Source organism: Oryctolagus cuniculus, chromosome 10 (assembly GCF_964237555.1).
Source record: "Oryctolagus cuniculus chromosome 10, mOryCun1.1, whole genome shotgun sequence".
NCBI lineage: Eukaryota > Metazoa > Chordata > Mammalia > Lagomorpha > Leporidae > Oryctolagus > Oryctolagus cuniculus.
In genome coordinates this window covers 123,518,303-123,530,718 of record NC_091441.1, presented here as the reverse complement: position 1 = coordinate 123,530,718, position 12,416 = coordinate 123,518,303, and the positions used below count along the sequence as shown (strand labels likewise).

Sequence of the window (12,416 nt, the reverse complement as noted above, 5' to 3'; positions counted from 1 at the left end):
TCTGTCAATTCCTCTGGTGTGCCGCGGGCACACGTGCCTGACACACCCTGCCCGGCCTGGTGCACCGGACATTGCACTGCCTTCCGATTGCGTTGTCCTCGGTTTCTGCCACAGAGGTGGGCTTTGTGTTCAAGATGCGTGCCAAGGCTAAATTTTCTTTTAAAGATTTATTTATTTATTTGAGTTAGAGTTCCACAGAGAGAGGAGAGGCAGAGAGAGCGAGGTCTTCCATCCGTTAGTTCAGTTCCTGGATGGCCGCAGCAGCAGAGCTACACTGATCCGAAGCCAGGAGCCAGGAGCTTCTTCCGGGTCTCCCACGTGGGTGCAGGGGCCCAAGGACTTGGGCCACCTTCTACTGCTTTCCCCAGGGCACAGCAGAGAGCTGGATGGGAAGTGGAGCAGCGGGGACCTGAACCGGTGCCCACATGGGATGCCGGCACTACAGGCTGCGGCTTTACCCGCTACACCACAGCCCCGCTGTGGCTAAATGTAACAACAGGGTATCTCTCCCGAGTTTTCTGGAAAGCCTCCCGTACTGAAAGGTGTGCGTCCTTGGTACGTGAATGGTACCGTGTCCAGTGTGCGGAATGCAGAGTACTGCGTTACTCCAGGTGAAGACGACGCGGGCAGTGTGCGTGCGTTGTATTAGGCAGCAGGTGAGGACTGGCAGAAGACAGAAGGCACTGTGATTACAGGCACCAGGTAGGGAGGATCCCAGGGTCGCCAGCGTGCCATGTAGAGCGTGCGAGGCGCCGGCAGTGGAAGCGTGCGCTCCGGGAGCACAGGAGGCGGCAAAGCCCAGTGACCACCCGTTCCCCAGCGGCCAGGCAGAGCTGCAACTGCGCAGCCTCGGGGCGCACGGTCCCCTTCCCAGTCTTTGCAAAGATTTTGCCAACATGAGCTTTGCTGCCCACCAGTAATTGTGAAGAAAAATAAGTGAATAAAAGGCAGAGACTCACGTATGCGTGAACCGAGAACCCGGAAGCGGTTGGGCTGGGCCGGGCCGGGCCGGGCCGGGCCGGTGCTGGATGCACGCCACGTATTCCCGGCACGGAGCATCCTGCGAGGTCCACAGCACGGGAGCACAGCTCTCGCCCTGGAGACCAGCTGGTCTGGGGGTGCTGCGCTCCCCTCTGTCCTCAATCACAAATGAGACGGCTCAGTGAAAGCACCGACCGACGTACTCTTCTGATACAAGTGTTCTTTGTGGGGCTGTTGAAAGAACCAGCCCACCCTGCCTGGCCACGGACCCTTGCAGACCACTGAACCCTCTCACGACCACGTCCTAGGTGTTCACCTCCCGCCCCACCCGGCACAGGGCACCCAGGGGGCAGGGGTCTTGGTTTTCATCAGTGACAGGTGATAAGTGGCAAGTCTAGAATGTCCCTGGGAACTGTGTGCCCAGGTGCTGCTGATGACCGCACCCCGAGCTCATGGACGTGGCCTCCATCCTGTTCCTCAGGGTATAAGCCTCTTAGTGCACCTGGCGAAAGAGCAGCGCAGACTGTCGCTTTGCCATCCCACACGTTTGTGCTCTGGTGTGGGGAGGGCGGGCAGCTGCACAAAGACCCTAAGGCTCCGTGGGGCTGCAGAGCTGCCACCTGCAGCACCGGGCAGCAGTGTCACTCACAGGCACACAGCTGACGTCAGTGTGCAGTTTCCACGTGCGCTGTCACGCGTTTCTAATTCAGGGAGAAAACTTGGCTGTTTTTTAACCTTCACGAAGTCTCCGCTCCCCATTTCAGGGAACGTGGAGCCCTTGTCGTCTTTGCCATTGACAAGAACCCACACCATGCAGCATAATGCTGCACACGTCACACATCACAACCGTCACGTATGATAAGCATTATGCACATCACCACACAATGCAAACATGGACACATGTCACAACCATCACGCATGATAAACATTATAGCATTACACAACACAAACATGGACACATGTCATAATCATGTATGATAAACATTACACACATCACACAATGCAAACATGCACACATATCATACAATACACAGATCACACAACCTAAACATACACACAGCACACAATGTAAACATACACACATCACAATGTAAACATGTACGCACATCACACAAAGCAAACATGGACACCCAGCATCACACAATGCAATGTACACACATCACGCAATGCAAACATGGACACACACATCACACAATGCAAACACATACACACAGCATCACACAGTGCAAACGTGCACGTACCTTACAGTACACACGTCACACAATACATACATCACACAATATAAACATACACACATTACAATGTAAACATAAGCACATCATACATTGTAAACATGCAAACATCATATAAACATTGCATATATCATCACACCACATGAACATACACACATCACACAAAGCAACCATGGACACACACCATTACACAAAGTAGGCATGTGCATATTGCACAAAAGCAACCATGTGCACACATCACCACACATGGCAAACGTGGACACATCACAGTGTGAACATGTGGACACATCACACAAGGTAAACATGCACACACCATACAAAGCCAGTATGTATGTAGATCATCTCAAAATTTAAGCATACATGCATCATCGCACAAAGTGAATGTATACACAGGCCATCATGCAGACACCCAAATGAATGAAACGTCCATTTGGGCACAGAATGTGGGCACAGCACGAGTGAGTGCGCTGTGCTTTCTCAGCCGCCTGGCCGCCACGCAGGCACAGCACACGCCTGGCTGTCGTCCGCACTTCCTCTTGGCCAGAGGCCACCTGCTTCTGTCCCACGCAGGAATGCTGGTGCTTAGTCCTGTGCAGGGACACCCGTTTCCTTTCGTTAATGGAAAGGCAGAGAGAGACAGAGGGAGAAGACCTCCTGCTGGTTCACTCCCCACATTCCTGTAACAGCCAGGACTGAGCCAGGCTGAAGTGGCTGCCGGGAACCCCATTCCCGGTCTCCCGGGTGGGCAGGGACTCAAGGACGCGAGCCGTTCCCTGCCTCCTCTCAGGGTGTGCATTAGAACGGGGCCAGCAGCAGGGCAGGGACTCGGATCCAGGCTCTCAGCCTAGGACGCAGGCGTCCCAAGCAGTGTCTCAACCTCGCGCCCACGTCCGCCTCCTACCCACGAATTCTTATTTTGCAACCTGCATCTCTGAGCTTTCATCTGGGGAAGAATGTTTTCCACCACTTCCTCATCTCTTGCATGCGCAGCCTTCTGGTTCCGTGCTAGGATGGCCATGTGTGTGCATGCTCTCAGGCTGTAATGTTCTGATTTTCGTAACAAAGTCAAACGTAATTTTGAGTCTCAAACCGGCATCATCACATCACGACCTTAACAGCAGTAGGGTGCGGAGGAGCAAATGAGAAATTTCAGTAAAACTGATAAAGCAATCATCTCTCTTTGAATTTACTTATCAGCCTCAGTCATGCGAGAAATGTTGTTGTTAGATAACATGTAAAAAGATAATAGTTACAAGAGTCAGATATTTCGCAGCTTAGTTTTTGGCTGATATGGCTTATCTGTGTAAGAGGATTCGGAAGCTCTGCACCGCGTGTCGGGAATGTCTGTCTCCCTAAAGCAGCTGGGCGAGGCCGTCTTCCACGCAGACTCCCGAGTGCAGTTAGCAGCGCTGAGCCCCGGGAGACGCCCAGAGGCATCCACGGACGTGTGCTGCGCGAAGAGACGCGGCGTTCCAGGGTTTTCACGTCAGAGGACACGGATTGAAATCACGCTGTCTGCATGCAGCGAGAGAGATGAAACCGCCTAAAAGGAGCACTTACCTGCTTTGGCACTGAGCACATTCCTGGGGAGCAGAGTAGCAGCAGGCTGTAGAAGGGATCTCGTTTGCAGGCAGCATTTGTCTGTGCCTCCCCACCGGAGAAGCTCTGCGTGTTCAATTACAGGGCTCATTGCTTCAGCATTATTTGCTGCTGAAATGTCGGAACTTGGAAAAGCATATCTAATGTGCAAATTAAGTTTATTGCTGCTCGTTTTGTTGTTTATTCTTTGTGCTCGAAGACTTTATTATACCAGCACAGAGAGTGGCCTCTTCACGCTGTGCAGTGGCCCAGGGTCCTCACCAGGGTGGCCACCCTGCCAGGAGCAGCCCCGGAGACGGGCAGAATCCCGGGCTCTGTGCCGGCGGCCGCTAGAGGACTTGAGGAATGGGGGCAGCTGCGTCAGGAAGCCCAGCCTGGGTAACGCAGCCGAGGACCTGCTAGAGCGCACCGGTCACCCTGCGGTGGGGGACAGCGCCGGACCGCCCCCACCCCCGCCCCAGTTCTCTGTGCCACAGCCCCGTGTTCTACAAGGAATGCACGAAAACGTTTAAACAGAAAGGGGACCTTGACTTAAGAACCTGATGGGGAGTTATTTTCAAGTAGAGAAGATGAATCAGGAGTCCTACCCGGGGGGGCGGGCAGCTCCTGCTCTTTCCACGCAGACAGTGATGCTGAGTGGACTCCGGAGACTTGAGTTCCAGGGCACGTTCAGGAACGTGCATCCGTGTAGACACATCTGCTGGCATCAGCATCATCTTGGCCTTTATACAGTGTAGCCCATACCCTTTCAGATTAGTGGTTCTCACCACTCTGATTACATCTGAGTGTGTACCTTACAGCATAGTTCTCCAGTGTGGAGGGGATGCATCCTTTTCTGTTGTAATCGTTACCATAGGGATTAAGATAAGAGTTGCATTTCATTGTTTAGCTTTAATGAACACAGGGGTATATGCCAAGAGAGGGGCCAGGGACATGGGGGTCCCAGTCACTTCTCAGCCAGGAATCGCAAAGCCTGGCCCTGCTGATGAGCATGGAGCCCGAAGAGCTTAGGTCCATTCAGAAGGTGCCACCCCGTTTACTGTCTCCGAGGACCATGTGTCCAGGGGCAGAGTAGCAGGGGCATGGACTTGGGCTGTTTGTTAGCGAAGGGCCCGTGTCTTTGACCATGTGTCCAGGGCCGTGGGCTCGGGCTGTTAGTGAAGGGCTCGTGTCTCTGAGGGCCATGTGTCCCTGAGTGTGGACTCAGGCTGTGTGTTAGCCAAGGGCTCATGTCTCCAACCACGTGTCCACAGCGTGGACTCAGGCTGTGTGTCAGCCAAGGGCTCGTGTCTCCAACCACGTGTCCATGGCGTGGACTCAGGCTGTGTGTTAGCCAAGGGCCTGTGTCTCCAAAGACCACGTGTCCCCAGGTGTACACTCAGGCTGTGTGTTAGCCAAGGGCTCGTGTCTCTGACCACGTCTCCATGGCGTGGACTTGGGCTGTTTCTTAGCGAAGGGCTCGTGTCTCCTCGTGTGGTCCCTATGATTGTTGCTGTCACTGAGGACCTTGTGTCTGCCCCAGTCAGCGTTCTGGACTGCATATGCCGTGCCAGGCACTTAGCCAGCGTCTGCTGGAGGCCTCAGGGTGGTGCTTTGAGGTGGAAGCCGTCTGACTGCTGGGGAGGGAGCCGAGGTTCTCACAGCCCCGCCCAGCCCCTGTGTCTGTAAGGAGCAGTGCTGTTTATTCCTAGTCTGCTGGATCCCACAGCCAGGCCCAAGGACAGTGTCCTCAGGGCAGCACCTTGAAACCTGCAGGGTAAAAGCCCTGCCATTTGCCCAGCCGGGCTCGCCCGCCTCACAGTGCTGCAGCCAGCAGAGGCTCCCGCCACTGTGCACGAACTCCCCTGGTTCTCCTAGGCATCTGGACTGTGACGTGGCTGCTTTCCTTTCACTCTGCGGTTCTTGGCAGTCCTTGCTGTGCTTACATGTTGCGGTGCAGGATAAATGGGCAATGGGACCTACAGGTGAATGGCAGAGATTCTGTGTGCTGAAATTCATTGTATGTTGCCTGTGGTGGTTTACGGTGACAGGTGCACGTGTAGATTTCCACCTGTACTTAAGGTGAGAGAGGTGATCCCGCACTTGGCTAAGAGACAAAACGTCGCAGTTTCACGCATCATGTGACGGAGAGGAAAAGTACTTCTCCTTCCTAAAACCCCAGCCGTTGCTGCATCCTGGGGGGAGGGAAAGAAAGGCATCCTCCCCCTGCCTCCTCGGTGGGTTTGGGCAGCGCCCAGGATGCTCTCCGACTTTCCTGCGTGCTGCGTGCTGCGTGGCGTCTGTGCCTGCACAGAGCTCCATCCCAGCTGCCCTCGTCACCCGATTTCAGCCCTGCGTGCGTCAGGACCGCACTGCGCAGACACTGTTTCCTTCTCTTTCTGAAACCCCCTTCATTTTGTTCGAGCAAATCTCCCAGTGAGTTTTGCAGAAAGAATTCAAGAGCTGTACACCTATTTGAGATCTTCAGGTTGAAGATGTCTTTATCCGATGCCTCCATCTCACTGATGGTTGGTTGGGCGGATTCCAGATTGGCAATTGTTCTTCTTCAGGAACTTGGGGCGCTTTGCTGCTGTGAAGGCTCCCGGGTGGTGCCTGTGGCCTCCTTGCGCCCAGTGACCACGCGTGGCTGGCCTGCATCCACTGCAGCCCTCAGGCTGGGCGGGGCTGGGTGGGTCCACTCCAGACACTCACGCTTCTTGGCCCTAGAATACCTTCTTCAGCCATTTCATGTTTATTCTATGTTGTTTTTTCTGAAAATGTCATTATTAACTTAAATTGAAATATATGTAATTGCAAGTCAGAGGGACAGAAAGAGAGACGGAGAGCTCCCGTTTGCTGGGTCACTCTCCAGATTCCCACCATGGCCAGGGCTGGTGTCAAAGCCAGGAACTCAGCCCTGGTGGTCCAGGAGTATGGGATGAGGGCACTCCAAGATGCAGTTGAACCTGTGCCATGGTGCCCCCCCCCCCGGCCAGGCCCATGTTCCCATGTCCCCTACGGATTGACCAATTCAGCATTTCTGGCGAGAGCCCCAGAATTCACATTTTGAACAAACGCTCCAGGGAATTCTGGTGCGTGCTGAAATTTTTAAAGCATCACACCAGCCTTCCTACAAGTATAGCATGAAAAAGCAAGAAGGAGGAAATGGGATGGAGCAAGATGTATTTTATTTCATGGGAAAGAGGCTAAAAAATTGCAAAGGTTTCACAGATGATAAAGTCTAGCACGGTTGATTTCTCTCCATTACATTGTGTTGTAAGCCAGAGCTTCATGGTCTCCCGTACCATAAATACCAAGGAGTTTTCCCATGTGCAGGAGCCCCTGGTCACTGTGCCCACTCTGCTGCGTGGAGCAGGTCTGTGTGTGAACACCCCAGTTGGTCATCTGATGGCGTGAAGGCATCTCTCAGAGGCCTGAGTCTCCCAGGACCGACGGTGTGTGCACGGAGAGAATTAATGGAATCAAAAGTGAGCACCGGCGTGGGCTTCTGCTGCCTGCGCACCACTCTGCCAGCCTCTGAGGCGTGTCTCTCCGGGCATGCACTTGGAATTCTGAACCAGGGCTGAGCTCGGTGGTGCAAGTGAGCCCCTCAGGACAGTCGTCAGCCGCCTTGGGTGGCTTCAGTCTGCTTGCAGAGGACGGAAGCAGCAGATGGAGATGTGCTGGTCCAAGCACCATGTGCACACCCAGGAACAGACACCCAGACAGATCACTGAAACTGACCACTTGCGTAGGTGAAGATGTGGCACATGCACGTGAGGGCTGCAAAGCTTCGGAGCAGGTATGCAGTGTGTGAGTGTGCAGATAGCATAGGAGTGCACCAGCAGACATGAGTTCTCAACACACACATGTGCAGTGTGTGCAGTTAGCCCAGGAGTGCACATGTGCAGACATAGGGTTTTGGTACACAGGTGTGCAGCTGGCACAAGTGTGCAGGTGTGTGCTTAGCCCAGGAGTGCGCATGTACAGACATGGGGTTTTGGTACACAGGTGTGCAGCTGGCACAGGTGTGCAGGTGCTGATCTGATGTTGGTGAGAGCAGGGCCACGTCAGGGCCTGGGCCCCAGATGAGGCAGTGGTGGTGGCAGCAGCAGGAACATCAGCAAAGCTCCAGGGAGGGAGGGGCTGAGAGGTCAGGGTCAGAGTCTGGGGTGGCGCCACTGGCCCCTCTGTCTCTGGGGGCTGTGCCAGCAGTGTGCACAGACATGCTGGCTCCTCCAGTTCAAGCGCCAGGACAGGAGTTTTCAATCAGTTACGAGGAAATAATGGCGTCCACATGGACACTGCAGGAAAGCAAACCACAGAACTATTCAGTAATTGAGTCCAGAGTCAGGAATTCCTGCATCATGGCAAAGCTAATATCCACTGACTCGGAGGTCAGAGTATCCTACGCCGTGGACAAGGACACTGGCTTTATACGGAGCTTCAGAGCAAACAACTCAGAGTGAGTTCTTCCGTGCAGCTGAGGGGGTGCAGACGGGCAGCCGCCCACGCCGCCTGTGCAGCCCCACAGCCAGGGTCAGAGCACACAGCGAAGTCCCATCACCTTTGCTTATTTTTTTATTTTTATTTTTTGACAGGCAGAGTGGACAGTGAGAGAGAGAGACAGAGAGAAAGGTCTTCCTTTTATTATTGGTTCGCCCTCCAATGCCGCTGCGGCCAGAGCGCTGCAGCCAGCGTACTGTGCTGATCCGAAGGCAGGAGCCAGGTGCTTCTCCTGGTCTCCCATGGGGTGCAGGGACCAAGCACTTGGGCCATCCTCCACCGCACTCCCGGGCCACAGCAGAGAGCTGGCCTGGAAGAGGGGCAACCGGGACAGAATCCAGTGCCCCAACCGGGACTAGAACCCGGTGTGCCGGTGCCACAAGGTGGAGGATTAGCCTATTGAGCCGCGGTGCCAGCTTCTGAGTTACAAGATGTACTCAACAGAGATGTATACGAAGAGTTCAACCTCTTGAGGTAAAATAATTCCATGAGAACGTGTCCTAAAGTTCATATGTCAAGAAATGGGACAAAGGAAGGTTGACTTCCAGACCCTATGCTAAGGTCAGATTGGAGCAAGACGTGGTGGGTCTGCTGCACAGATAGGGTGACTGTAATGTTAACATGTATTTCTCTATGAAAGATATTAAGATGGGACTTTGAATATTTTCTTCTTAAAGAAATGTTAAATGTTTGAAGAAATGGATACATTTATCCTGATTGGCTATTGCAGGAGGCATTTCTGGATTAGAATATTGCAAGATATCCCATAAACCTGTACATTTTTATGTGTCTCTTAGAGGGTTCTTAATTATAAAATGTACTTGATCGGGGCTGGCTGCTTTGTTTAAGATTTCTCTATGTATACGAAAGGCAGAGTTACAGAGAGGAGACAGATCTTTCATTGATGGGTCACTCTCCGGATGACTGGGTTGGCCAGGGTAAAGCCAGGAGGCTGCAACTCCACGTAGGTCTCACACATGCTGAGTGGATTCCCAGGTGCATTAACAGGAAGATGGATCAGAAGTGTAGCTGCAGGGACTTGAAGTGGCGCTCATATGGTTTGCCAGCATTGCCAGCGGATGGTTAACCCACTGAAACACAAGGCCAGCCCCAAGGCCACCCACTTGCTCAATGCTGGCCCTACTCTCTAGGTAAAAACTGTGAAATAGACAATCTTTATTTGTTTAAGAATCATTTATTTATTTGAAAGTCAGAGTTACACACAGAGAGAAGGAGAGGCAGAGAGGTAGAGAGAGAGAGGTCTTCCATCCGCTGGTTCACTTCCTAATTGGCCACAACGGCTGGAGCTGTGCTGATCCAAAGCCAAGAGCCAGAGCTTCTTCCAGGTCTCCCACATGGGTGCAGGGGCCCAAGGACTTAGGCCATCTTCTACTGCTTTCTCAGGCCATAGCAGAGAGCTGGATTGGAAGTGGAGCAGCCGGGGCTCAAACTGGTGCCCATGTGGGATGCTAGCACTGCAGGCAGTGGCTTTACTGCCTTTACAGGCAGTGGCCACAGCACCGGCCCCAACACATCTTTCTTATTTGTGCCATTTTCCCCCATCTCCCTCACCACGGCGTCTGTACTACTCAGGGCGGGGATGGACACGCACTGGGTACTCAGGTGGGCACTAAGTCATCTAAGTTATAAATGACTTAGCCGGTGAAGCACGAGCAGTCTAAACTAGAACACACGCTTCCTTATTCGTGGTGGTTTAGTGATAGTCGCTGTGCTGCCAGGGAGCCACGTGGGCCGGGAACCCTTCCGTGTGGCCAGCCCGCGGTGTCCTACGTGGAGGAGCAGTATTGTGAGTGCAGATCTGAAACTTTCCGTGGGGGCAGCGTTGGTCTGTCAACACTCCCCAGTCCAGTTAGCCTACGCATCCTTCCATAAGTGTGAAGAACACGTTACCGATTCTTTGTTTTTCAGAGAACCCATAAGAAGAAAACATTCCTTCTAGTCTGAATGGTTTTCTTGAAACCCCAGATGTCATTCCCCTTATGTAGGAATAATGTCTTAGTTTAAGAGGAATAATCAGCTGGGAATTTGAAATGGCCAGCGTCCACAAAGCCATTCTTCAAACTTCTCCCTAGAAAACAGTACATTAAAAAGTGTATGCATCTTCCATAGTAATAAAGCATGAAGACAGAACTTAGAGGAACAGTTAGCTTTATCTCCGATAACTTCAGAATGGGACAATCTTCACCCACTGTGCCCTGAGCAAGGGGAGTCCTTCTGCTTTGCTTCCCCAGTCTCTGAAGGGCTCGGCTGATGCCTCTGACGTGAATGGTAACCGGAGCCTCTGAAGACAGAAGGCAGGCATACAACCCGGTCGGTGCTGGTTTGGTTTGGTGGACGGAATGGGTAGCCGCTGGGGGATGGGCATGGTTGGCATGTCTCCTGGTTTTCGCAGCTTTATCCTACGGGTGTTCTGCAGACACAGTTCTCCAGGGTCATCCTCCTATTTTGAAACTTCTTCCTGTACCATATTTCTTTCATAATCGTTTGCCTTAGAGCTAAATTCTCACCTGTAAGTCCCTCAAGACCTGCTCATTCCTGGCAGGCGGCTCAGCTCTGCACACGGGCTGGCTCTTCTCAGTGCATTGCTCTGGAAATGAAGCCGCGCACTTTGTAATAAATAAGTCGTCAAAACGACACGGAACTCAAGTACAACTGCAGCATCGTAGAGTGGTCCCTTGAAGTGCCCGTGAGTAAAGGCCAGCTCGTGGGGAGCAGGGGCTGACGCTGAGGTGGCGTTTCCAGAAGGCGTAGTTCATGATGAAAGTCGAATTCCAACACTGCAGAATTTGAATGAAAATGGGCAATTTTGGTCTTTCCCACGCACGTTGCATGTTGAGCTAACATGGGAAAGTCTGACCAGAAGTGCATTAAGAGGTTAACTCACTGCACTGATACTCAGGTGGAATGCACATGCCGTCTCTGGTGCTGGTGTGTGAAGCCGATGTGGGCTCGCTGGAGAAGCACCTGCGTGTCAGTGGTCGTGCTGCACCTCGCATTAGAAAGCAAACACAGCAAGAGCGTGTGCAGTGCACGTGTAGGGAATGCCGTGTTCCGAGGGTGTCAGCGGGACTGTGTGTTTAATTCCACTACGTAACAAGCCAGGCTGATGGTAAATACAGCGAGGCGCGTCTCGGGCTGGACGTGGTAGAGCGCCCGGCTGTGTACAGTTTCGTGTGATTTCCCGTCCCCACGCTGGCGTTTTAGATGTGTTTGTAAGGAATGTTTTCTCCCCACAGAGAGGACTGTCATAACCGTGCCGCCGTCCGACATGGACGTTACCGTCGGCGAGAGCATCATCCTGCCCTGCCAGGTGTCGCGCGACCCCTCCACCGCGGTGGCGTTTCTGTGGTTGTTCAACGGCGACCTCATAGACCTGAGAAACGGAGCCACTCACTTTGAGAGGGTTGGAGGAGTGAGTCGCGGACTATTTCAAAACACCCAGTAACACGAATCGAGCGTGGGCCATGAATCGCCAGCTTTCGTAATCACTGCCCACGTCTGTGCGTGGATAATTACTTACTGTGCGTTCACGGTGCTGCATCTGGTTTTTGTTATGCCTTTCACGGCGATACTAGTTGCCCTGTGCAGTTAGAAGAGAGGGAGTGATACAAGGCATCAGAGAGAAGCTGTCCCGGCACGGGTCTGTCTCCTAACTCCAGAGCTGTCTTTTTGTTTCACATTTATCCAGCATAGAGAGGTGGGGCTCGCTGTGTCTAGTGACGCTTTCCTCCATCTCTCGCGTTCTGTCGGCAGGAATCTGCTGGGGATTTGATGATACGGAATATCCAGCTTCGTCACTCTGGGAGGTACCTGTGCACCGTGCAGACGCCCCTGGAAAGTCTGTCTGCTGCGGCTGATGTCACTGTCAGAGGTGAGCGGGTGGGGCAGGCGCGACCTTGGTGCTCGTGCCCGGTCCCAGGCACCGATGCGGCCTCACCACACAGACCTGAGGGGGTGTGGAGTAAGGGCGTGCACGCTGCATTGTGTGGGTCCTCTGTGGGCAGTGAATGCTTGGCCTGCGGTGTCAGGTCCGTTTAACACAAAGCCCTCCCTCGGAGCAGAGGCCACACTCCCTGCATTTGCTGGACGTAGAGTTGA

General features: G+C 53.2%; 1 protein-coding gene across 17 annotated transcripts in view; it reads left to right on the top strand.

Annotated features, from left to right (window-relative positions):
* Nucleotides 1-12,416, top strand: part of CNTN6 (contactin 6) — a 470,116-nt gene that overhangs the window by 443,876 nt on the left and 13,824 nt on the right. For all 17 annotated transcript variants that reach the window (XR_011379688.1, XM_051831862.2, XM_051831866.2 and 14 more), the window contains 2 exons: nt 11,555-11,730; nt 12,072-12,189. Coding sequence is in view for 16 of the 17 variants with exons in the window: in XM_051831862.2 (XP_051687822.2) it covers nt 11,555-11,730; nt 12,072-12,189 (294 nt within the window). In the remaining variant the exon portion in view is untranslated. The remainder of the gene's footprint in view (nt 1-11,554; nt 11,731-12,071; nt 12,190-12,416) is intronic.